General features: G+C 46.0%; 2 protein-coding genes across 2 annotated transcripts in view; one reads left to right on the top strand and one right to left on the bottom strand.

The window, feature by feature from the left end:
- Positions 1–14,489, top strand: part of LOC128888329 (uncharacterized) — a 19,592-nt gene extending 5,103 nt beyond the window's left edge. The window contains exons 2-7 of the mRNA XM_054145067.1: positions 8,649–8,895; positions 9,202–9,401; positions 9,557–9,760; positions 10,622–10,849; positions 10,956–11,416; positions 11,788–14,489. Of these exons, the coding sequence (XP_054001042.1) occupies positions 8,649–8,895; positions 9,202–9,401; positions 9,557–9,760; positions 10,622–10,849; positions 10,956–11,416; positions 11,788–13,551 (3,104 nt within the window). The 3' untranslated portion in view covers positions 13,552–14,489. The remainder of the gene's footprint in view (positions 1–8,648; positions 8,896–9,201; positions 9,402–9,556; positions 9,761–10,621; positions 10,850–10,955; positions 11,417–11,787) is intronic.
- A 930-nt stretch (positions 14,490–15,419) lies between these two features.
- LOC128888328 (uncharacterized) overlaps positions 15,420–24,480 on the bottom strand; it is a 40,970-nt gene continuing 31,909 nt past the window's right edge. The window contains exons 4-6 of the mRNA XM_054145066.1: positions 19,740–20,286; positions 18,826–19,359; positions 15,420–18,677 (exon numbers count right to left, since the gene is read on the bottom strand). Of these exons, the coding sequence (XP_054001041.1) occupies positions 18,165–18,677; positions 18,826–19,359; positions 19,740–20,286 (1,594 nt within the window). The 3' untranslated portion in view covers positions 15,420–18,164. The remainder of the gene's footprint in view (positions 18,678–18,825; positions 19,360–19,739; positions 20,287–24,480) is intronic.

The raw sequence follows: 24,480 nt of genomic DNA, 5'->3' as shown, positions 1-24,480 counted from the left end.
ATACTGTCGCAACGCTACTGGAATACTTGACTATTCCAGCGCTACTCGGATGTTAAAAATTTGAATAGTACTCGAATCATTCGAGATCGCCCCGCCCTCCGTGTGACGCATTCACGCGTGCTCGGATGCGCGTAGGTAGAGGTCGAGAATTTCTAGAGCCGAAGTCAGTACTTAGCCACTTTCTCTTGTGAACGCAGTTCGTTTCCTTTTTCCATTCGCGTCACGAATCATCCTCTGCTGTCGAAGAGTAGTCCGAGCTGCTCTAGCGCTATACTCAGGAAATTAAAAGTAGTACCTCTAACAGAAATGGAACGATAATACCAGGTAGATCAAGGTAGAGAAAGAACAATGACAAGATGACAAGACATAATTGGACCACAGTCGGAATTAGGAGTGCATAGCTTTCGTCGAGAAGTTGTATAAACGACGACTTCCGGGGGTGGGGCGGAATGGGAGCGCAAAAACGCGGTAAACATTCGAAACAAGGCGAACGGCCATCGTGTCGCGTAAATTGCAAAAGAACTAGCATGGTATCGCGGCTATTGTGGACTTCCCGTTTTTGTTGTCTTCCTCTTTAAGCGGCGGCCTTCCGGTTAGAAATTCATCCATCTGGCTAGTGAGAGCTGTTCACGATTCCGTTCCAACTGATAGGCGTCATCGACCATTATTGTTTCCTACTTTCTTCCTTTTAATCCCATAATTTATGGGACGCTTGGCGAATGCCCTCGTATCGATTTACGAGACGATCGCGACTCGGTTGACTTACAAATGATCCTCTGGATCAAAACAAAGGAGCCGTTGCTTAATTCATACCATTTAGGATACATTTTTGGTGTACACACACCGCCATTTTGCGAGAGTGTGCTTGCATTCAGTAATAGTAAAGAAAGTGAAACGCGAATTAGGCGCCCAGTACGCATTAGGCAACTCTCTCCTGTTTAATGACTGTAATTTTTTATTGTATGCCGACGACCTTGGACTCTGTCCCCACCAGATCGATTAGTGCACTCCAATTTAACTCTTCTGGACCTGACAGGAATAAATCGCCCCCTTGTGCCAAAACGAACAAAAGGGATTCGACAGTCCTGACACATCTTCGCATAATTACGCATAATTTTCATGCGCTGAAAAGAATAGTTCACTTTTTCTTTCGTGTCAGAATTATTTCGAATCTATTCTATAGACGAACAAAGATCCTCCGCGGAGGCGTACTGGGTCAGACGTTGTAGTCAGCCGTCCTCATTCTACTTACCCGTTCCCCTTAATTTGGGACTGTCCTGTATTTATTTTCGCGATACCAACGGAGCAGCTTCGTTCAACAGCCTTTCGATCGCAGCACAAAGTAAACGATAAATGATACATGCAATTCTTGCCTCTTATTTTCATTCACTTTTGACTTTTATAGTTATTTCTAGAAATAACTAGAATTATCTATTTCATCGCGGTAAATAGAATAACGACGGAAGACGTCGTGTTTTGACGAGTAGCCTGATCTGATTACGCTCGCGGAGCCAATTGCCGCGAGACCGAGACCTTGAGACAAGGTTTATTATATATCCTCGTCAACGGTGAAACGAGAATCGAGAAAGGCGTGCTAGCTCAGAGGATCGGTAACTTTCATCTGCCATTATTGCCACGTGGTGCGTCCACTTTCCGTGTGGATCCTTTCAGATGCAAACGCGATTCGTTTTGTGGAAGGCGTGGATCCGGGGTGTTACACGCCTTCTCTCTTTATTTTTCTCTCTTTCCCCACGACTAAGCCGCGTCTTGGAATTCTACGTTTCGCTTTTGCGATCCCAATTGCCACATCCTCGACTCTCCGAGGGCAGAAAAGGTTGGATCGCTTTCTTTCAAGTGTCAAACTCCTTTGTTTTTCCTTGCGTTTTTCTTTACATTCTTATTCGATAGATTAAATTGATATCTTTTTAACAGCCATCGCGATATCTCAATCGTACCACCACAATTTTCTTGAATCGTGTCAATTACCAAGTCATGGTTGACAAGCTCGTTATCCATCCATCTTATCACGTTGATTACGCTACGCGCTGATCATAGTATTTACGTAACGTTTTAGTTCTAATTTGAATCACCGATGGGTCGTTTAAATTGCTCAACAATATTGAAATGTTATTTTGCGAGTATACAGAAGTCAAATTGCATGCACGAGTCAATTTTATCTTAGTGTACCATCGAGTTTGTAAGTTACTTCACCAGAACCATTGTTACTTTTAACGAGGAGACTGGTTTGATTACTTGTGCAATGAAGCAGGTATGGAAATCATGGTCCGGTGCATGAAGTGTGCATTATAAGTTTGTGGAACTTGCGGAGGAGTACGAAAAATCAACTTTCTCAATTGCCCTTGAAAACGAACAAACATACATACATATATCTAAAATGAGTAAAAGTTTCCAAAAAAGAAACTATTTTCGACAATTTCTCTTAATCTATTCGATCTGAAAAGAAATTCGAAAATAATACATTCTATCTTAAAATCAAAGTTTCGTAACGGGTGCCCAACGTTGCCAGGAATTCTCTTTATACAGAGAGAGGCGTGAGGACGGCGCGCCGAGAACTATCCGTACCAGACAGGAGTATCGGTATAACGGTTCCAGATTCGACGTTTCCTATCGTAAATGCCCAGTTAGTCGCTCGAACGGGCCTCCGGGGAAAAGACGTGGGTCCAGTCTCTCAGCGAGCCCGTAATTGGGGTCACGAAAAGTGAATTGACGAGATTCGAGAGAAAGAAGCGAGCTGCGAGACGACGAGAGGTACTCCGGCTCACCGATCGCTAGATAAAACACTGCAGAGTTCACTCACCCCGGCACGCTGGAAACTGTGCCACTATCCGAGCTTACGACCGACCCTTCACCGACCTGGTCTACCTTGGCCGTTGCTCGCCCACAGCGAATATCGATAGCGTGGATAAAAATCCTGTATATTCCGTCGAGCTTCCGTGAATATCGATAATATTCCAAATACTTAAATAAAAAAATGAAGCATTGGGTATATCAATTAGTGGCTCCTGGGTAAGCGTCTCGATAGAACGTTTCACGAGTTTGCAGCGTCATTGGCAAAACGAGACTCATCAAACACTCTGTGGGAACCAGTTCACCAGGGAGCAGACTCAGTGACCCACATTCGGCGAACTTCTCGGTATTCTTTCGCGCGAGAAACGCGTCCGTTGGGGCATTGTTGTTCCTGCAACGCGAAAAGGTTGCCCCATTGTGGAAATCCGTCGAACATACATACACGGCATCCGCTGAAAGCGATCCGGATGCTTGATAATCGCAATGCACAACGAGGGATCGTACAGCCGTTTGTAAGCCGCAACTGTTGCGTCTGCTCTGTTTTTGTTGCTCGTCTCCCGTCGCTTTTGTCGGCGCGTAATAACTTACGTAAAACTGCGCGGCAAAACCGTTGGTAAATAGAGTTGTGCATCATCTGAAGTAAATCTTTGGCCGAGATTGTTATCTGGGTGTGTTCTAATTGGATACCAGCGTGAATGGTTGTCCCTGTTCGCACGGTCCAACGAAATGGTTTATCAGTTTTTTATTGCAGAGGATCATAATAACCGCGGAAGATTGCTCGCAGTAAAATTGCATACAGTCACGAGCGTCTCGCGAGCGTAAAATTGATCGAAATGTCTCGACCCAATTAGAGCGAAATGGAGTGGATATCGTCGCAATGTAAACAATGAAGAATTTCGAAAATTTGAATTAAGAAAAATTGAAAAATAAACCTTGGATAAACCATGCTTTTATAGATATATTCGAATAGGTATCGCAGCGGTGATTTCAATGCCACTGCGTATACTTTCGATTTTCATAACGCTAGTCGGTCTGCAGTGATACTCTGCCACGCGTTGAAATCACCAGAGCGCCGTGCGTATTCGCTGGCACCGTGATTCCATTACGCGAGACTTACGCGCCGAATGAACTTGGAACGTCGCGAGTCCGTGTCAGGAACCGGACAGGAAAATCGTCATCGTAACAATACAGAAGACGCGTCCGAAGAAATCCCGTTGCAGCGAGCTTGCAAAGTGTCCGTGTACCGTTAAAACTCGAGATTGATGCACCGCCTGTCGCTTTATCTGTCTCGGTTGTCCGACGCGTGGCTTTTCCTAATTGAATGTCCATTTTGTATCTCTGTGCCTTTTACAGAATGTAAGGAGCACAACCGCTATGCATAATTAACGTGATCGGAAAGCAGAATAGCACGAGCATGTAATCCCGGAAGCTCGAGTCGGATCGCGTTGTCAAATGGCGTTAACTCTCTAACAATGAAGCCTGAAATGTTCTAATTAGTTTGAAAAACTATGCAAACTGTATGTGGAGTATATTTTATACTCTGGTACGTAGCATCTTCAAAAATAAAATACGATTATTCCTAGCTCCTTTCGATTACCAAAGGACTATAACATTATTAAACCAACGTATTATCGATTCATAGACTATGGGTTACGACATTGCGAACGTACATGCGGTACATCCGTAAAACCGCGCGAGTACGCTCGCTTATATGGCTAATGAAGGTGAGCCAGCACTATCCAAAAGCGATTTCGAAAGCTTCGTCTCAGTCAGACGAGAATTACCCGCGCAGAATTGATTGCTTACCTGGCCCGAGTCAATCATAAACGCCTTTCTCCGGTTGCACTTTAATTAATCTTACGAATTGCAGTTGAGAAACGAATCCTTTATTCGAGCGAGTCCTAGTTGAGCAATTACACGTCTATACCTGCGGTTACCACTTCAATTAATTTAAATCTAACAACGATCTATCGCGTGCTGAAATTTATTCAAATTTTGGTAATTTATTTAATCAAAACGTTCGACTCATTATTTACCCTAACGAGTCGCGAATGCGGATGTCGGATGATAAAAAGTCGACGCGAACAGCAATACCAATTTCAGACCTAATGTTCCCCGTATTTCGTAATCGCCTCAGACTTTTTCCGTAAATTATGTAAACCCGTCAACCTAGTAAACGACGATTCGTATGGAATTCGCTCGCGAATCACGGCGAAGGGCCTTCTAACAGTCTATTTTTCTCGTGTTCCCCGTCTGGTCGAGCTGTCGCCTATTATTTCTGCGTTTGTCCGTCGTTTCAGGATACACGGTCCGCAAACTACCTAACGACTCTCGTGGGCGCATGATTACTGCATTTCGCAAGCCCTGTCAGGACTCAATCTCGTTTTACGGTTCGAAACGATTATTAACGTCAGCAATTACTTTCGCGCATTTCGTTCTAGGAATAAACAAATCTTTTAATTATATTATTCCGATTGGCGTTATCGTTTCAAAGTTTATTTTTTTTCCTTCGTAAACTACTTTCTAATAACGATTGCGACAGACTGACAGCAATTAGACACTCGATTGCCAGCTGTCGAAGCAACAAACACGCGATGTTGATTAAATTTGAAGTCTCATTCGCTTTGAACTGCACACTTGACAATTAAGTTATCGACGGTTTTGTTTATAGAGCGACGATTTGTTAGAACAGGCGAAACTCTAGATTCAACGTTTGCCTCAGCTGTTCCACTCGAGGTCTCCCGGTGTCACAATAATCACAGGTGTAATTGCTAGATTTCGCCAAGTTTGCTCAACAATGATCGACGAAAGAGCCGAGAAACATCGCGCTCGGGTTTTGAGTTCGACATCGTCGGCTTCGTTTTCGTTTCGACGTCTCGTCTGCGCACGTATGTATGTAATTATCATTGAGGCAGCGTAAAACGGTCAGGTTCGCTCGTCATCGCCGGAGGAACCTTGACACAGAGTGCGCTAGACCTAGCTGAGGCGCAGCCTCTTATTCCTGGGTAATCCTAGGCCACGTCAACCCTCTATTTGCCATTTATGGTTTCAACAATCTAGGTGGAAAGACTCTTTTCTAATAGAGACTCTTCTGATATCTTTTAAGACTCATTGGATGGTTGGAGGTCGTTCGAATCTTCCCTTGTCTGTTTTCTCGAATTGAGTAGAAATGGCGGTTAACCCTTTGCGATCCTATGTCGAGTGAGGTTCGACAAAAATGTACTGAAATCAGAAAATTCAGAGTGAAAAGGGTTATCACTAAACGTATTGAGACTTTACATATACTTATTGTTACTATGAGGGGTCATTTGACTTCTTGTGAAATAAACGTTGATGTTTATAGAAAGAAGTTCTTAACTTTAATAAGTTAAAAGAGGCTCTGAATATACAACTGTATTTCTATTTCATTTAGCCATAAAAAATTTATTTGAGCGAGTATTGTTCGTGAATGTACGATAAGGACTTTAAAAGAGCCCCACGCTTGGTACGTTTAGTGTTAATAAGCTGTGGTCAGTAAGTGCCGGAATAAAAGAGTCTATGTTATTAAAGTGTCAACAGAGGCAATATGTCTGATAGATCGAGAGACTAGCCAGCTAGGCGTCAGCTAGTCCTGATTTCCCTTTTCCCTTGCTCGAGACCGCAATCCTTCTGCTAGACACGGTGGTTGTTTAGCGTATAAAAACTGCAGTAACTCGAACCGCTCTCCGATCGAGCTGTCCATTAACGGTCCGCAATCCTTCGAGCTCCTGGCTTTCTTTTTCCAAATTTCACCCGACCCGAGACTGGTCCGATCGGTTCACCCATGGGACGACCCGTGGATGTCGACGCCGACGCCGCCTCCACTCGATTTCTGCCCCGATTTCTATCTAACGAGGAAAGTATCGGTACGATCCAAAAGTCTGCAGTAAGCACCAAAGAAAGAGATTTCTTTCTTCTTCGGGCACGCTTCCGTGTCGAGACGATGACATTTGAAATGGTACTTTTGTCTTAGATAACTCACTGCCGGTAGACCAATAAAAAGAGTTTCTCTTTCTTATCTCGCCTGGCCCGCAACTCACCGATACGAAAACTTTCTTCACTCGTTGCTTCACTCCTCGATTTATTTTGGTCGCGAGGACATCAGGTGCGAACGTTTACAAATGTAACTGTACTCTTAGCTCCAGTTTTACACGAAGCTCAGTCGCATGAACGCGACCGTCCACTTAGGAAGCGAAAAGCGTTTTTAATCGATGTTACTTCTTGAAATAGAGTCGCGGCATCACGTTTCCCTTCTGCGTGCAAACTTGTAGACCAGAGCGCCTGGCAGCCTCGGAAGTTACAAATTTCACTTGGTAAATATCAAATGCGTAGAATATCCTATATCCAGAGTGATCCCAAAGCGTCTCCATCCTTTTCGTCAAACTCGTTTCGACCTCGAACAGCGTTTATTAATGAAAACCTGGCACGCTCGTCGCCTGTACTCGCGAGGGAACCCGTTCCTCGGACGAGTATTCCTCCCAGTAACACGCGATTCGTTTTCCTTTCGAGTTTTCTTTCCACTGGTGGCAAATGTAGGCCGTAAGTTCAGGAGACGGTCACAATCTCGATCCGCGACTCTTCGACCTGCAATCTCCACGCCACTGGTGCCAGCGATTTTTCCACCGGACACTTGACACTTTGGACTCTATCTTTGGAAAGGAATCGGTACCGTGGCAACAGCACGACCGACATCCACGACTCGCTGTGTCATTCTTTACCACTTTATTCCTTCGATTATGCATTTTTTTTTTTTCCGGTAGTTTCTTAGTCGTCAAGGCGCGAAGAATGGTTGGAAGAGACTGGATAAATATTCTTGAACATTTCTGCTAGTATTAAATATTATTTAAACTGTAGAGGACTACATAATCAAAGATTTATCGTGGTATCTACTTTTGTAACTTTATCAAAATTCATGAATTTCATTTGAATTCATTTGAAGTTGCTTGACTTCCAGAATTCGTTGTTTTTAGTTCTTCGGTGGAAAGCACCGTCATTTATATATGGGTGACATGGAGATCAACGTGTTAATTAAAAAATTTAATTGAAAAGACATTTAAAAAGACATTCGATTTCCTAGATCGTCGCACGATTGATCACGCGACGTTTACCAGCAATTTCCTAGCGCTTTTCGACGAGTTGTGAGCTCGACTTCTATCGATCATCTAACTTTCCCTTCTCACGACTATCGGTTCCGAGCAGATGCGGCTACGCGGATGACGCGTACAGTTAGCGGTCAGGTTGGTCGCTCGGTGTCCCCGATATTTGGTCGAAGCTCGTCGATGCTTTGATCGCTGTGGTTCTGGTCCACCAGACCCTCGCTCCCACGCTACGATGCACCAGGAGGCAACGCCCTGGGAAAAAGGAAGCGCCATGGCTCGGTTCCCGCGTTTTATCGACGTCTTCCGGCGTCGTTCGGTTCTGAAGCAGGGAAGACAGGAGGAGAGTAAAATGGCATCGCGCTCCAGAAGATTGTTATCCAGGCGTTATGCTAATAACGGCGCAACCAGCCGAGGAACCCGTTACAAAAAGGTTCGCCGGATCTATCAATCCGATCCACGATGCGTGCAACTGCCGCGAGAATTTTGACTCTCGTTAGTGCGCTGTTACGAACAATTAACGAATCGATTGCTTGTAAAACTGTCCCATTAAACGCCTGCGTCGCTCGTTGGTTGTGTAATCTTTCGTTTGGCGATATCGAAAAATTACATTTATAGTTGACTAATTATTTAATTCATTATCGCATCATTGAACTCGGTTAAATTTCATTTCGATCGAGTGCGGCCTGTAAAATTTGAAAATAATCAGAACGTTCGATTTTCCAGGAGATCCTGCGGTGAGTCAAGGATGGCCAACGCCACTCGACGAGTCCGCAGACGAGAAGAACGACGCAGAAATTTTTCGAGCTGTCGTTGAGTCGATGAAGCAGTGGACTCTGCACAAGAAATTTAGCCACAGGGCGAAGAGGGAGGTCTCGAAGGTCTGCTACGAGGATGTCGGCTGCTTCGAGGACACGGGGCCCTTTAGCTACTTGGAGATGCTCCCGTCGCCCCCGAAAGACGTTGGCACTAGGTAATCCGCAGCTTCATACTTAATTTCTCTAAAAAAGTAATATTCATTTCTGAACGTTGCGACCAGTTGCACAATCTTCTTGCCACTATTTCCCTTACACCTTCGTGCGCAGAAGAATGTTTGGTCAGTTGCGTGAGTCAAGTTGTGCAAATATTTGTTGACAATTGACGCAGATGAGCCAAGAAATTCCGATTCTATTAATAAACTCCATACTTTCTAATCATAGTTACGTTGGACAGAAACTTTCGATGTGCGTTCAAATAATTCTTTGGTTCGTGGCAAGGTCGTAAATCGGTATTGTTACAGATTTTTAGTGTACGGGAGCAGAAAGGCGAGGTCGATCCCGATGGAAGTTCCTGCAGATGATATAAACGATAACGCGCATCGTGCCATAGATCCCGATCTACCCACCAAGGTGATCGTTCATGGATTCGGGTCCAGCTGCGATCACGTCTGGGTTTACGAGATGAGGTCCGCCCTGATGACGGTGCACGAATGCAATATAGGTTTGCGACAATTCAGACTTTACTATTGCGTTTACCAGTAACGATATACATCGGTAGTTCACTGCACACGTCGATTGAACTCCGCTTTTTGAAAAATCTCCACCATACTTCTCAAACTCCTCTGCTTCTTGTATTTACGTGAAATCAATTTCCAGTGTGCGTCGATTGGGGTCCAGGAAGTGCAGTTCCAAACTATGTAAGAGCAGCCGCCAATACTCGTTTGGTAGGCAGGCAGTTGGCGAAGTTAATTAGAAGTTTGAACGTGCCCTTAGAGAGGGTTCATCTGATCGGATTCAGCCTCGGCGCTCACGTAGCTGGATTTGCTGGCGCTGAATTGGCCAACGTTTCCAGAATCACAGGTACTCAAACACGTGTCACTTCCCTTGGATCTACTCCGCGTCATTTCCTTCCATTTACTCGACGAGTACGTTTAGACTGTGTCGTCCAGAGTAAAAGTTTCCAATTCGCTGTTCCGACAAATCAAACTCCACAGTTTACTACTCCGTTCCTTTTGAGACATTACCGAGCTCGTTGAGGTGTGATCAAAGTTCCAGTTATTGAACTCGAGTTACGCAACGCGGCGCAAACGCTCGTCCAATCCTGTTGTCCTTGGGAACCCACGTCTGGACCAGTAAAAGGTGCCTCATTGGGACATACCCTGAATCTCCGACTAAGTGGAAACATTTACAATGTTTTAATGCATCGATCGTTGGATTTCATTGCACTTTTTGTTGACGTTTCGTCACGGCTCCAGCTGCAATTTACGAAATCGTTGAGAGTAGGCTTCCAATGCTCCAGCTAGCAAATTGGGTTAATCATACAGCAATAATGTACGCTTATGAATTCCTGCGTTTCTCAGTTGCAATGTTACGAAACAGAAATCATAGTACTATTAAGTAGCAATCTATGGGTGATCGATTAGTTTACTACCGTTCACTTGGAAACTGTAACAAGGACATCCGCGAAAAGAGCGTGAAATAAACACGCTGAGTTTTCCTCGATCGACACGCGTGGGAGATTTTTACAAGCTCTTGGAAAGTGTTCTTTCCTCTACGACGCTAATATGCAACAACGGCATTCACTTTTCCACCTACAAGGCCACAGACAAACATAAAAGACACGTTTTTTTTCGATATCTGCATCGATATCTTCTAAATTTCCGTCTTTCTAGATTTAACAATGTACCGAAGACGATTTTTAAAAAAGCGATCTTTCCACAGGGCTGGATCCTGCGGGGCCGCTGTTCGAGTCCCAAGATCCGAGAGCCAGGCTCGACGAAACCGACGCCAACTTTGTCGACGTGATCCACAGCAACGGTGAGCAACTGTTGCTCGGTGGGCTGGGCTCCTGGCAACCCATGGGCGACGTGGACTTCTACCCTAACGGCGGCAGGATGCAAACAGGCTGCTCGAATCTGTTTCTGGGCGCAGTGTCAGACATCATCTGGTGTAAGTCCGCGTCATAGTAAAAATCAACATGGACTTTCCAGACGACCCAATATTTTATCCGGCAATTCTCGGAAGTTTAGCATCGTAAATTCTCCATTGGTTACAGCAAGCGCCGTGGAGGGCAGGTCCCTGTGCAACCATCGTCGAGCTTACAAGCTCTTCACGGACTCGGTTAGCCCCAAATGCCGTTTCCCAGCGTTTCCTTGCGAGCGAGGCTACGACGGTTTGCTCAAAGGCGACTGTTTCCCCTGCGGATCGAACGGAATGGGCAGACCGTGCGGCGACATGGGCTACTACAGCGACGAGTCCCCAGCCAGAGGGCAACTCTACTTACTGACCAGGGACGAGGAACCCTTCTGCGCTCACCAGTACCAGGTGAAGGTCTACAACAGCCACAGCGAGAGGCCGACCAAGACCTACGGGAAACTGCAGGTGACTCTGGTCGGAGAGGGTTCTTTCAACGATAGCTTCGCCATGACGCGCAAGGACGAGGAGCTATTGGTTGGATCGGTTCTTCAGAAGATCGTCGTGCCGCATCCTGCGATCTCGAGTTTGGACGCTATCGAGGTGAGCGCTGAAAGATCCACAGCGTCTAACTGTTAGTAGTTTTGTGGGTGGGTGGGTACTCTTCAGGGTGTAAATCTCTCTATATTCTGACTTAGCATTAGATCCATCTATCTATCTATCTACAGCCAGTCGCATAAATATTCGTACCTTCTATGTTTATTGAAGAAATTTGTCCAAATTAAATGATAGGTTTAATGTTCCCATATCAATTTTTCATTATATATACATGTGCAAAATTTATTCATATACATATTCATAATGAAACATTTATTTGGAAATATTAAGCATATCATTTAATTTAGACAAACTTCTTCAATGAACATAGATGGTGCGAGTACTTATGGGACTGACTGTACCTATTCATTTTGCAGATCAAATACACCGCCTACAGCGGCTGGATCTCCTCAGGACTGGTGTCCTGGAGCATCGACAAAGTGGCCATCATCGACAGCTTCGGGAAGAGTCTCTCCGTCTGCAGGAAAGGCTTGACCCTGGAGTCCGGCAAGCCCGTCTACCTGCCTCTCTTCCCTGGCGAGTGCAACGTGCCCACGGACGCCGACAACTCGACGACCGCAGTCGTCATGGAGCGTCTGCTCCAGGAGAAGCAGGTTGGCATCGGTCCGTTCACCAAAGAGCACAACTACGAACCTAAAGAGAGTTTCACGGTGGAAACGTTCCCAAAAGAGCGACCGTCGTCCTCGTCCACGGTAAAAGGCTTGGGTCCCTTCACGAAAGAGCAAAACCTGCGCGTGATCGAACGGAAGGAGAGCTTCAAGCCCAACAGCTTCGAGGACTCCGTCACTCGTCGCAGCACCTCGAATCCTTGGAACATCCTCGACATTTCAGCCGACGGGGACTCCAATTCCTTGGAGAATACAGACTCCGAACGAGGCAGAGGATTCTCGGGCCCTAATTTCTTCCCGAAAGCACCGTCTTCCGATCGTTCGTCGGAGGCAACCACGGAGTTGCTGACGGAGATCCGCGAACCAGTGCTTCAAGTCGGTAAGAAGGAAATTGGGAGGTCCTTGAAACTCCCAGTGATCACCGAGCCGATCCTCAGGCCACGTTCGGCCAGACAGAACACCAGGAACGAGGTCCATCCTCGCGAGAAGCAGAAGGATGAGATACAAGAGACTTCCTCCACGACCAGGTCCTTCACCGTTCAGTTCCTTCCTGAGAGACTGGCAGGGATCCTCGCGCAAGCAGAAAGGTACGCTAGGCAGACACTTCTACCTCTGATATCACAGTACACTCCTAGTTTCGTTACTGGATCGAGGTACGAGGAACCCAAGTACTTTCCGCGATTGGGCGAGATATCTGCCGAGGATAATCGAGACGTGGAAGCGAACCAAGATCAGCTGAACAGTAACACGGAATCCGTGTCCAATATAGCAGCCTCCAACGAGGATCCTTTCGAGGACGCGTCGGCGGAGGTGCCAGCGACAGTCGAGGATGTCACTCCAGAGAAAGCTAAGTCAAATTCGTCGGAGTCGGGGATTCGAAGGCTGGATGGGAGTCAGGAAAACGAGGAATGGATCCCTATAGGACCGTCCGCGTCTTTCAACGTTGTCTCCAGGAGACATTTCAACGTGTCCAGATCCCTCAGCTGGGAGAACACGAATTACAATTGGTCAACGCAGAGGTATGAAAATTTCGAAAGCAGTAGCTTCGGGCCGGAGGTAGACGACTGGGTGCCAGTCACGACGAAGGACGAGGATCCTGAGCGTAATACCTCCGGCAAAGCTAGCGCTACCACGGTTGGCAAGGTGGACACCGTCCAAGCTCAAGAGGAACCTGAAATAACGAAGAGCAACGAGAGTGATTCGAGGGATGCCGTTACTCTGGTGAAAGAGGAGAGGAAGTATATACCTCTGGTCGCTGAAGACACCAGGGAGTCGTCGTCGACGAGCCCTGAGGTCGCTACGGAACCTCGTCCTAGCGTATCGACCCACTCGAATATTCAGAGAATCCCCAGACCGAAGGAACCCGAAAAGGAAACGAGAAGCTCCGTTAGGAGAAGCATGGTCTTCCCTTACGCCTACGAGAGAAAGAAAGATCCCAGAACTAGGTACATACCTCTGTTACCGGAAGAGGATTTGGGAAGGCCTCGTTTCTCCATCGACAGGGAGCGTTGAGGACGATGAGAAAATAATATTCGAAAGTGAACGCTGCGATTGAATTCGTGGAATTGTTGTCTAAGATGTTTGTTGTGATTTGAAACTTGGTTGATTGTATTTATCGTTCGATAATTGCCACGCATAGTTGATCGGTTGCTCGGATCAGATTCTACGTAAACGATGATAGTAATAATAATAACGTCATTATTATTATCAGTATGTAGTTATTATTGTTATTATTATCAGTATTATATTGTTATTATTATCAGTATGTGGAATATTGATAATAATACTGACGTTTCTTTATTTAAGGTAGACTGAGATCAAGCTGACTGATTAAAACCGCGAGCAAGGCAATCGTTACGTTCCCTCGATCATTGTTCCGCATTGTTTGTTTACAAACGTTGATTAGTTGTTAGATTTCCGTGGAAATTGCATCCCGAGGACGTTGAAAAGGCTGTAAAGATGTTTTGTTTTGGTAAAAATTGGAGCCTTAACTTTATTCTTGTATATAGGAATTTTTTTACAATATATATATATATATATAATATAATATAGCTTCGCTGAAATCTGTTTTTCACATTGGTTATATTAATTCTTAAGTATTAGAATTATTATTATCCTCAGTACCATCGTCATCTCTATTATCCCCAATCGCGATTTTCCCTTTTTTATTATTTTGTTTGTGTCCGACAGGACGACCGTAAGAGCGAAGATCCATGCTGTTGTTTGACCCTTTGTGAGTGTGTGTATATATATAACGACCCGATTTTTGGAAATCGCGAAACGTTTCGCTTGAAATAGTATTATAGTTTTTTTTTTCACGTAATAATATAATATATGTACAGCTAGAAAAAAAAAAAGAAGAAATGAAACGAAGTATTGGAAGAGACGATTTAAGTGGACTTCTAAGTGTGTCTATCTACAGTATACCTGTTTTTTTTTTTTTTTTTTTTTTACTTAAAATAAATAACCCTCTTTAAGAAGAAAAAATGCGCCTCTCGGTCTCGCGAGCCCGATGTACTTTAAAAATCATTTACGCTCCGCAACATTCATGTTCTCGCTGTCAATCTTTCAGTGTAATATTACCTTTCTCTCTCATTCATATTACCTTTCTTTCTCACTGTCTCTCATTCCTCACTTGTCGATCATCACTCACCAGCAACAAACCGTTTTCAGGATATGCCCACTCCTGATATGTCCGCGACTATTAAAAATAAAAGCGATTCGCAGTCCTTACTTCTACGTTTCTTCAGGTACCGATTGACGCGTCGAAACAGAACGCATCGTTCTCGAAATAGCCCACCCCGATGCAGAAGCTACCCTTCGCCTCGAAAAACGGTAAAAAGATACATTCCGGAGGATTAGCTTTTTCCATCAGGTACTCCTAAAAAAAGAAAATTAAATCTTCTACGATAAGGGGGTGGAAGCGGAATCTTCTGTTCGAATATCTTAAACCGCTGGTGGATTACTGTTGCATCGATTCGGTGGGGAGGCGAGAAAAGAAAATCTTGGCTCTTCTGGTCGACGGTGCATTCCGTTAGGCAAGGAAGAAGGGACTGCGAATGATCAAGAACTTACTACTTACGTACATATTTAACAAACACGCAGTCTTATCAAGTAGAACCCGTGAACGAACTCTGACAAGTAAAAAGGTATAGTGTGGCCTATTATTCTAGTAGAAATTTGGTTCGACTCGTCCCGCAACCAGGGCGACGAGACGATTTACACTGTCGCGCGAATTAGTAGCTACCCAAGATCCTCAAGACTCGATCTGCTACGCTGGCACAGTATCCTCTTGGAAGCATACGCAAAAGATTCGGAAATTAAAGGAACCTTTGCTCTCGATGTCGGATCGAGGATGACTTAACCCTCTACTGCACGAATCTGTTAAAAGAATCTTGTTTATTTATACCATAAATTAGCGTAAAAAAAAAAAACACTTCCCTCCATATCAGTGCGTATGTCAGATTAAATAAATAAAATTGAATCGTGCAGAAAGGAAACATTTAAGTGAAATGGTCTCGTTGAACCTCCTCGTTGAATCATCTGGGTGCATTGCGAAGTAGAGGGTTAATATCCCTCGTTGAAACGAACAGAATCGCGGAAAACACGAGATCAGGAAGACGAATTGCCAGGGGCCATTTAACGAATACTGTACTCGCGTAACACAGGCGTAACTAAAAAGCAATACGTCCTGTGCGTGTCGCATCGATTTCACCCTTCTATGCACGTGAAAACCTGCGTCGGAAGAGGCACGATCTCGAGGAACCAATCGAAGGACACGACTCGTTCTTCGTTCTTCTAAACATGCACACCGCTTTCGCACTCACAAATCACCATGTACATTCCGAGTTTCATTTTGTCATCTCCGATAACGTGTCCCAATCAACGACCACAGCGGTCCTCTCTCGCTCACTCACGCTTCGTTCGCTTTCCGTGGAACACTTAAGTTATTAGCGCTACGACGTACAAAAGATAAGGCCGCCACGATAATACACTGACTAGATCAGTTTCATTTGCTCTCTCTCCCTTTTTCACCCTCTCTCGAAGTGGACCATCATCGTCCCGATTTTTTTTACACGTCAACAAAAATATTCAGGACACGCGGGTGTCATCTCTGTCAACAAAATATACTATGTCTCCTTCTCTCGTCTCGAGTACTATTCTAAGAGGCTCGCGACGCCCGACCTTCGCGTCGAGGCGTCGCCAGCTGGGGGAAGTGTATCATTCGGCTCGATCAGAAATGTAATAAAAACGATCGTCTAGGCCCTGATGAACTCTCGTGTCTCGCGAACAAGCACGACGTTACTATACAAAAGAAGATGCAAAGTAGCTGATCGTCCTGGAAAAAGAAAGTTGCGGTAGAAAGGGAACAGCTCGAACTCCCTCGCCAGTCCAAAGCACGGAATAAAATGTTTTCGTAAAAAAATATTATTTCACACTTCCGGTTTACTTCTGCCGTTTTCTCCTGTACATCGTGCTTGTTCTCAGGTGTCCGAGTCGACATCCGCGTCTCTCTCGCGCGAGCAACGCATCCACCAATGTTAACTCCAATATTTGGCGCCGAAAGTAGCGATGTACAACGTTGAACCAAGGGTGAAACGAATTCGATGGAGGTACGCAACGTTCTTAAACCGTTCACGAACGTAGCCGTTGTTTACAACTGGGTAAATTCGCGTCTCTACTTCTATCGTCGTCATAGCGGTCGGTAAAAAGTCGGTTAACGTGGATAAAGGACGGAGGTGGCTAACTAGGAACTGCGAGGCACTGCGCGAAAGGTAAGAACATGAGCAGCGTTTCTACTGGCATTACGATTGCCGCAGTCACGAAACGAAACGTCTATTGCTTTCTTCGATCCCTTGGAACTCGGAACTGTTCTCTCGAAAACATTGTACATCTTAGGGAAATACGTTGGCCTTGGAAGAATCTCAAGTACTCGGAACGAACTCGCGGAACGTTCCATTTCTCTTACATCGACGCGTTCTTTCATCTTGTTCCATTCGATCAGTATCCGTTCCATCGAGTACCGACAATTGTTTTTTCAAAGGTTGCACGCGAAACGGCGAATTAGAGTCGACAGCTTCATCGAACGTAGTCGTACGGATCAATAATGTATGTAGATTATCAAGAAACATCACAGTCGGGTTACTAGATTTTAGAGTGAAGCGCCTGCTAAATTCGTGTCCGGACTATAGTTTCACCGAACTCGAGCCGAATTAGTTTCGTTCGATGGCGGACAAAGTGGTCAGTTCCGAGTCTACTTCGAGGTCTGCTCAGTGGTGAAGTTCGATGAAAGTATAGTCGCGCCTCGATTCCGTTTGTGTTCGGCCGTTTCGCGCGGCAAGTCTGCTCGATGCGTCCTCGTAGAACTTTAGAGAACTTCCGGGACTGCAGCTGCTTTCAAGATTCTCGATACCGACGTAAACCTTTTGCGGTGACTCGCCATGAGTCACGGAAGTATTTCTAGTCTTTCGATCGATGACTGCAGACTGTTATCCTTTTCGGTTTGTCGCAGGATTCTTATAGATAAATTCTTTTATGAAAAATAACAGTTCGATGCAACGGAAACGGAAATTTAAATAAACTATTAACAGTCGCAATAATATTTGTACTTGCGCGGTGGATACTAGACGTAATTAGCATTTTAGTAGGCAATTTTCAGACGATTTGGCATACTGTGAACTGTTTGATGCGCTCCGCTTTTGCGGTCGCAACGAATTGTTATTTCTCGAAAAGGTTTGTTTTATACAGCGTTCATATTCATCTCTAAGAGTCCCGTAATATCCTGGTTGTAAAAATATACCCAACCGAAATTTGAAAATCTCGCGTTGATTCGCATCCAAATTACCAGTTACCGAGAATGACTCAGTTTATTATCCGAATCCCTGTCTCGAGAAGTTCTAGCGTTCGAGAAAGATTCCTCCAGGCCGACCTTGAATTCTTGGCACTCTGCAGTCGAAGGCGCTACCGTTTTGGCAGCCAGCAGCTTTAGCGAGATTGCTATATTTGTTCCATCGACTATACGTCGAAGAGTTTCTCCGCGTAGGCGTATCAGCGTGGATCACGAATACCGGCAGAAAGCCGAGAAACCCTAAGGGACGAACTCTGCGATTCGCGAGCAAGGCGTATCACTTCTTGTCGAAAAGAGGCAGCTTGCTGCGCACAGCACCCTCGCAAACGACCAACCTCTGCGCGGCTGAGATACTGCAAAGAGGAACCGGACCTTCCAAGCTCGCCTTCAACAGAGTCAGCCTGCTGGAACCGGCATCGTGATCGGCAAGTCTCAAGCTGCCAGCTTGCTTCCTCTCGAAGTACTCGACGATTTTGGAAATGGTTTTACTGGAAGACCCGAAGCCGCTTAACCTATCCTCCCAGCAGGAGTCACCGCCACCTAGGCTCGCTATGTCCTCGGACGAGTCGGTATATATGGAGCTGGTCCTGTGATCGTCCAATAGGAACAGACTGCTAGCAGCGGAACTGCTGAGAGTCGAAGTGTGCCTGCGGTTGGGGGGCTCAGGACTGAGATCCTCCCCTACGCAGCTCCAAAACCCTGACTCGCAGCTGCCCCGTCTCCTTGGCTCCCAACCGTCCCGGAACAGCGGATGGGTGAACAGACTCGCCGCCCCCACCTTCGTAGCCACCTGGAAATAACCAGAAATACTCCTTTGGTTGACTCATCGATATCAACTCCTACGAAACGACCTGTCATTTCTCCACGCCAAGTAGCAATCGTTATCTCAAGCATCGCCTAACCGATATCGCGAAATCGGATCGAAAGTCAATCCGTACCTTTCTCTCCCACTTCTTTCTGGCGGTCGGGCTGCTGGGCTCCGAGTTCGGCTTCTTCCTGTCCAAGATCTTCGCGATACTGTCGTTCTGCGCGGGCTTGAACTTGGCGATGGCATCGGTGACGCTCGGCCTGACATCCTCCAGAGACGGCAGCTCCAGGCAGCTGGAAAACAAGTCGCCGAGGATCTTCTTGACGCCACCGAGCGCGTGAAATGGATTCGCCGTCATGGGCCTGTAATGCGGGTCCCTTCTGCTGGCGAGCTCCGCGACTCTTCTCGCGGAGTGACATCTCGCCTTATCGGAAGGCGTCGCGTTGTCGCAGCCTCTCGCGTCCGCCGACTGACTCCTCAGCCGAGAGGTCTTGCGCTTCATGGATCGTCCCTCGCGCGTGATCTCGTCCATGCTGGACATCAGGGCTGGATCCACCGACTGACGTTTCCCGATACTGCTCTTAGAGTCGTCCTCGTAATTGGCGATCATCCCGTCCATAGTGGACATGATCTCCGGGAAGGTTGGTCTGGACTTTGGCTCGTACTGAAATCAGAGGAGGAAGCGACTCGATCAAACGACTGACGCTGATAGAATACGATCGATGATCGATGTATTATACGATGTCGTCCTGGTGCTCTTGGAACTATGTACACAGAAGACACTGCAGTGGCATGTTTACAGCGGACCATTTTCTGCGTCGCGTGAAACTTGATGCAAGAGATGATCTCACTCGCATTTCGTAACGTTTATAAAATACTATCGTCAACGATACGTCTCCGGCGCGTTCGCGAGTGTTGCCAATGCGCGATTTTAGGATGGGAACCGTCAGTAAATTTCAGAAATTTGGACTAAAGAACTTGCAAACAAAATCATCGGTACAGGATAAAAATCGGAAATGAAAATGCCAAGCGCGTGGTACTCACCGTGCAGCAGTAGAAGGCGAGTTGCAAGAAGGCTGGCGGTGGATCGGCCGCGGCGCAGATCTCTGCCACGGCCAGGTAATCGAGGCCAAAGTTATCTGACCGTGGCAGAACGTCCGGATCGGCGGGCACGCGGCCGATCAGCTCGCAAACCACGATCCCGAACGAAAAAACGTCCGACCTGTGATCGTACCACTGACCCTTCAAGCATTCTGGCGACATCCAGTAGGGGCTGCCAACGGTGCTGAGCCTGTACCCCGAGCTGGGATCCGGGATCTTCGCCGCCAGCCCAAAGTCGCCTACCACGGCCATCATCTCCGACGTGATCTCGTCCTTCTTGATAAGAACGTTCTTCGACGTCAGATCGCGATGAAAGAGACCGCGGCTATGAAGGTAGGCCATGCCACGCGCCACATCCCGCGCTAGGTTCATCCTGATCAGGTGAGGAAGCGGCGTGTGCCTCGACATGATCAGCTGCTCCAGGCTGCCGCCGTTTATGTACTCCGTTAGGGCGTGGAGCTGACCTTCGTGCACGCAGACTCCCATGAACCTGAAACAGATCGAACGGGCTCTGTTGATCTTCGATTGTAGGTGAATAATGGAGTTTTGATTTTATTTAAAGTGATACGGATCTCAAGGTGTATTTAGCATTCTACGAAAGGGACAGAACCGAGGGTTGAGCTGAGAATCGCGGGAACGTCGCCTGGGAAGGGGGACGGAGGATCTATACTTATGGGAAACGGTGCTCCTCGACTAGAGGGCCGTTTACTCTATTATTCCACAATCTCCAGGCATAATGCGTGCTATTTTCTTCGGCGTGCAATTATTAACATTGTAGTTATTACTGTAATTTCCGCTCTTGTGACCCGGTCGATTGCAAGATCTGCTTCTCCTTCTGGCCCTGTTCCACAAGCCCTATTACGAGCCTGAATTGCAGATGCTTCGCGTAATCGAGGAAAGAGGCTGAAATCCCCTTTGAAGGAGCGTATCTTGAATTTCTAGCTTGATGCTACCTGCATGCTGCCGAGGTAACGCAATAGGTGCGAGTACTATGTCCTGTTGAAATCTAAGCGAGGTCGATTCTCGTAGACTCGAGAATCTCTAGATACAGTTTTCGGTATCTGTACAGGTGTGTGCTGAAGGTATTCGACCTGAATTTTTTTGCGAAGGGGTGAAGACCAATTTCAGGTGTTCCTAATTCGATGGTCAGAGGTTGCAAGGCTTTAGGAAGAAAGATAGCTCTAGTTTTTAGCGTCTAGAAATCCCAACTATTGGATTAAAGGTGAATAATAACAATTAGGAGACTCCATTGATCCAATTCGCTTGCATTTCTCGAGAAACGTGTATCATCCATCGATGGTCGAACGTTGCCACCTTCGTCCGTCCTTACACGGAGAACCATCGGCGAATGGAACGCTTCGACGCGCTAAAGGCGAAGTTTTCTGACGCGCGGAGAGCGAGGTTTAATTACCCAGCGAGTGGCGGCCACGGCTCTCTTTGCCAATCCACGCACGAAGCGCGAAGTTGCTGCGCTCGTTACTCATCTTTCCCTATAAAGGCCTGCGACCTTCGTGTTCCGGCCATGGACAGCCGCGGGACGAAGGTCTTCGACCCAGAATGGGTAAATCGTTTTTGAGGCTTCGCGCACACCTGTGCGAACAGCTCTCGACTGAGAAAAATGCTCGTCGGGGCATCTTAACCCGAGTAGTACTTGTAGGGGTCTCAACTGACCCCATTTCTAGGTCACTTACAAGTTACTTTGCTTTCTTCAACAGCTAACTTATACTTTACAGAGTACAATTGCATAAATTAATTATATGCCCCTCACTCCCTCCCATTAAACACTGCCTTCGTTAAAATATAAAATAGTTTCGTATAAACCGAGTTTTTTAGGAAATTGGCGAGACAGACCACCTCCCACGAGAGTTGTTTCGTGTTCCATCCGAGGACAATCGCAGGACGAAGGTCTTCGACCCAGAATGGCTCGACGCGAGTCGGGGAACAAAAGGACGACGAATAAAAAAAAAAAAAGTGGCTATGATATGAAACACGGGGACGAGCAGCGGGGTCAACGATTGTCTCTCGTTGTCCAAGCCACTGAAAGCTTGCTGGACAATGCGCTCGGCCAAGATATTTGTGCGCCGGGGCCGGTATCGAACGATCTGCCGTGGTTTCTGACAATATCCGCCGGCGCGTTTAGACAGGAATAGGTACGATGCTTTTCAGCGAGTTCTTCGTTTCGAAACGAATGAATCTACCTGGCTATAAATAGATTAGCGGCGAGGCTTGACATTTGTTTCGTTCACTCGCGTATAGAAACACGTCGAACGCGGACGATATGCATCATCGTTAGTGCATCCCCAGTTGGGAGCCACTCGAAGCTTAACATTTTGGGACCGAGTGGAAACCGCGTGTAAACAGTTTCTAGAATGGTAGCTCGATCACTCGTGCGAAACGTGACTCCGAATATCGAAACCTGGAAACGTTGATGCAACTGTTGAACTTTGCTGTTTGGGCAGGGTTTCAAACCAGCATTGTTGGGGTGAATTACTTCGCGTTAATTATCATATTCCAGGCCTTGTTCGATCCGACATTAGTTTTCCTTAAATAACAGACCACGCATAGAATTCGTTGGTGCCTTGACTCGATGATAATTCTTGGTTTCTCTCGTTCGTCGAGCCTATTATTAATTCAATTTTATTCTTCCATGTTTTCTCCCGCCTTTCTCTTCCTTTATATGTATATCAATGTTTTCCCTTACTTTTACTTTTATATTTCATTACTAGATCACGTGTATCTGCAACAATAACGTATCGTGCCACCGGTTAACTCGCAGATCATACATTTTAAAATAAAAGACGAAGTCACCGCAAGAAACTGCAATTATTCAAAAAAGAGTGCCGCTGATGAGCATTTCCGAGAATCAGCTTTCCCAGGCAAAATGCGAGCAATTTTTCTCGCAACAACGATCGCAGACCGTGGCGCAGTTTATTTCTTCGTGTCCACGCGAGGATAAGAGGATTAAGGGGGCTGGGTATCGATTCGACACGATGCTCTATTGACATCCAACGAGCTTCTAACGAAGCTTCGATCCAGGGGAATGGTCGCTGGAGATAGACCTTCAACCCTCTGTGTGTTTGACGATCGAGCAACCGGAAAATTCGGATCGGTTAGAAGGCGTCGAAAGAGCTTCCGTTCAGAAACGATGTTTTCCTCTCGTTAGTTTTAATTGGCTTCACCCACCGTTACTCAATTTCACCACGGGTCGATCTTTCTTTGGAAAACATTTGGCGACACTGAATATTCACGCTGAAAACTAGTCCGCGAATATTCTGAAAATTATCCTTCATCGTTATCGGAGTATTTGATTAAATTTTGTTGTTCTTCGACAAAGATAACCATCCAATTTTGTTATTTAGATTCACTTAGCGTTCGATTACGCGTCGTTGCCTGTTTCATCTTGTGTTAGCCGAGAGCTAAGACGATGATCTCTGGCGCGAGATCTATCTCGCTATTCATCTACGTGTTGTCAGCAGAGGCGAGTAATTGCGCGAGTCTGTAGCGTTTTAGTTTCACGGGGACGCGATAGAATCGATGCTCAACAGGAAAGCGCCTGTGTGTCGGCTCAGCGATTCTAGCCAGAGATTAGATAGAGCTCCGCAGGTGGCTTCGAGTATGGGGGCAAAGTTGAGATTCGTTTAGGTCGACTCTGCTAGAATGTCATACCGCTAACGTGACAAGCCGGTGTCGCGATAAGCGCCAATTAACGCCAGACTTATTGTTAACCGTTGTGTCTTCATTTGTAAACTGTCCGCTCCCGCAGACTACGTTATCTCGTAGTTGGGTCCAGGATCGCTGGTAATTTATGCGACCGCGTCCTGTTATCTACCGATTGCGACGAAAGCTGACGGATCGAGGACTCGCCATCGACTTCTAGAAATCCCCTCGCGGGGATTATTTGTCTTTTTCATTTACAGAGTTATCGAAGTGGATTAAGTTACGTGCGCCAACACGTACTTCGGACATCGTACACCAACTTTACAAGATATCTGTCGCAACTTCGCTATCTCCGATAGATCAGATTGAGCACGTAGCGAAGTATAAGACGCTGCAAGCTTATCGAATTCCGGTATCTTGCGATAATACGAGAAAAACGTATCAGGAGATACTCTCAACGAAATGGCTGCTGAAGGAGCCACTGTATCGCTTTTCATATCCAAGTTTGTCTATGAGAAGTATCCCTTCCTTCGTTCAAACATTATTGTTTATGCTCAAGTGTCTATACTTTTACAAACAAAACTGACGGCTGATAGGCTTATCTGAGATTTTAGTTGTTCCCCCGCAAAAGGTTGTTGCGTCAACGGGTAACACAAAAGTTCACAGGATGTTATTGAGGCGCGTATCAAATTCATCGCGGCAACAACCGGACGTCAACAATTGAAGCGATATCTTAATAATCAGCACGCAGACACGTTCCACGACGAATTACCGACCAATTCGACTTTATCTCGCGGTTATCGCGATATCCTAGATAAAGCGATCGGTAACTACGTAGACGTTAGGATCGTGCGACCGTCGACATCGCGAAATTCGCACGCCATCTTTCTAATCATGCTACGAAAGACAATTCGATACCGGAGAATCAAATTTCACGTTCGTTAGATGAAACTTTTAGGGAGCGAACTCACTTACTACGTTAACAAAAAAGTTTGTATTTTGATCCGTAAATTGGTTAGGAATTTGT

The sequence above is a fragment of the Hylaeus anthracinus genome, unplaced genomic scaffold (assembly GCF_026225885.1).
Source record: "Hylaeus anthracinus isolate JK02 unplaced genomic scaffold, UHH_iyHylAnth1.0_haploid 11994, whole genome shotgun sequence".
Lineage (NCBI taxonomy): Eukaryota > Metazoa > Arthropoda > Insecta > Hymenoptera > Colletidae > Hylaeus > Hylaeus anthracinus.
This window is presented reverse-complemented; position numbering and strand designations above follow the sequence as displayed.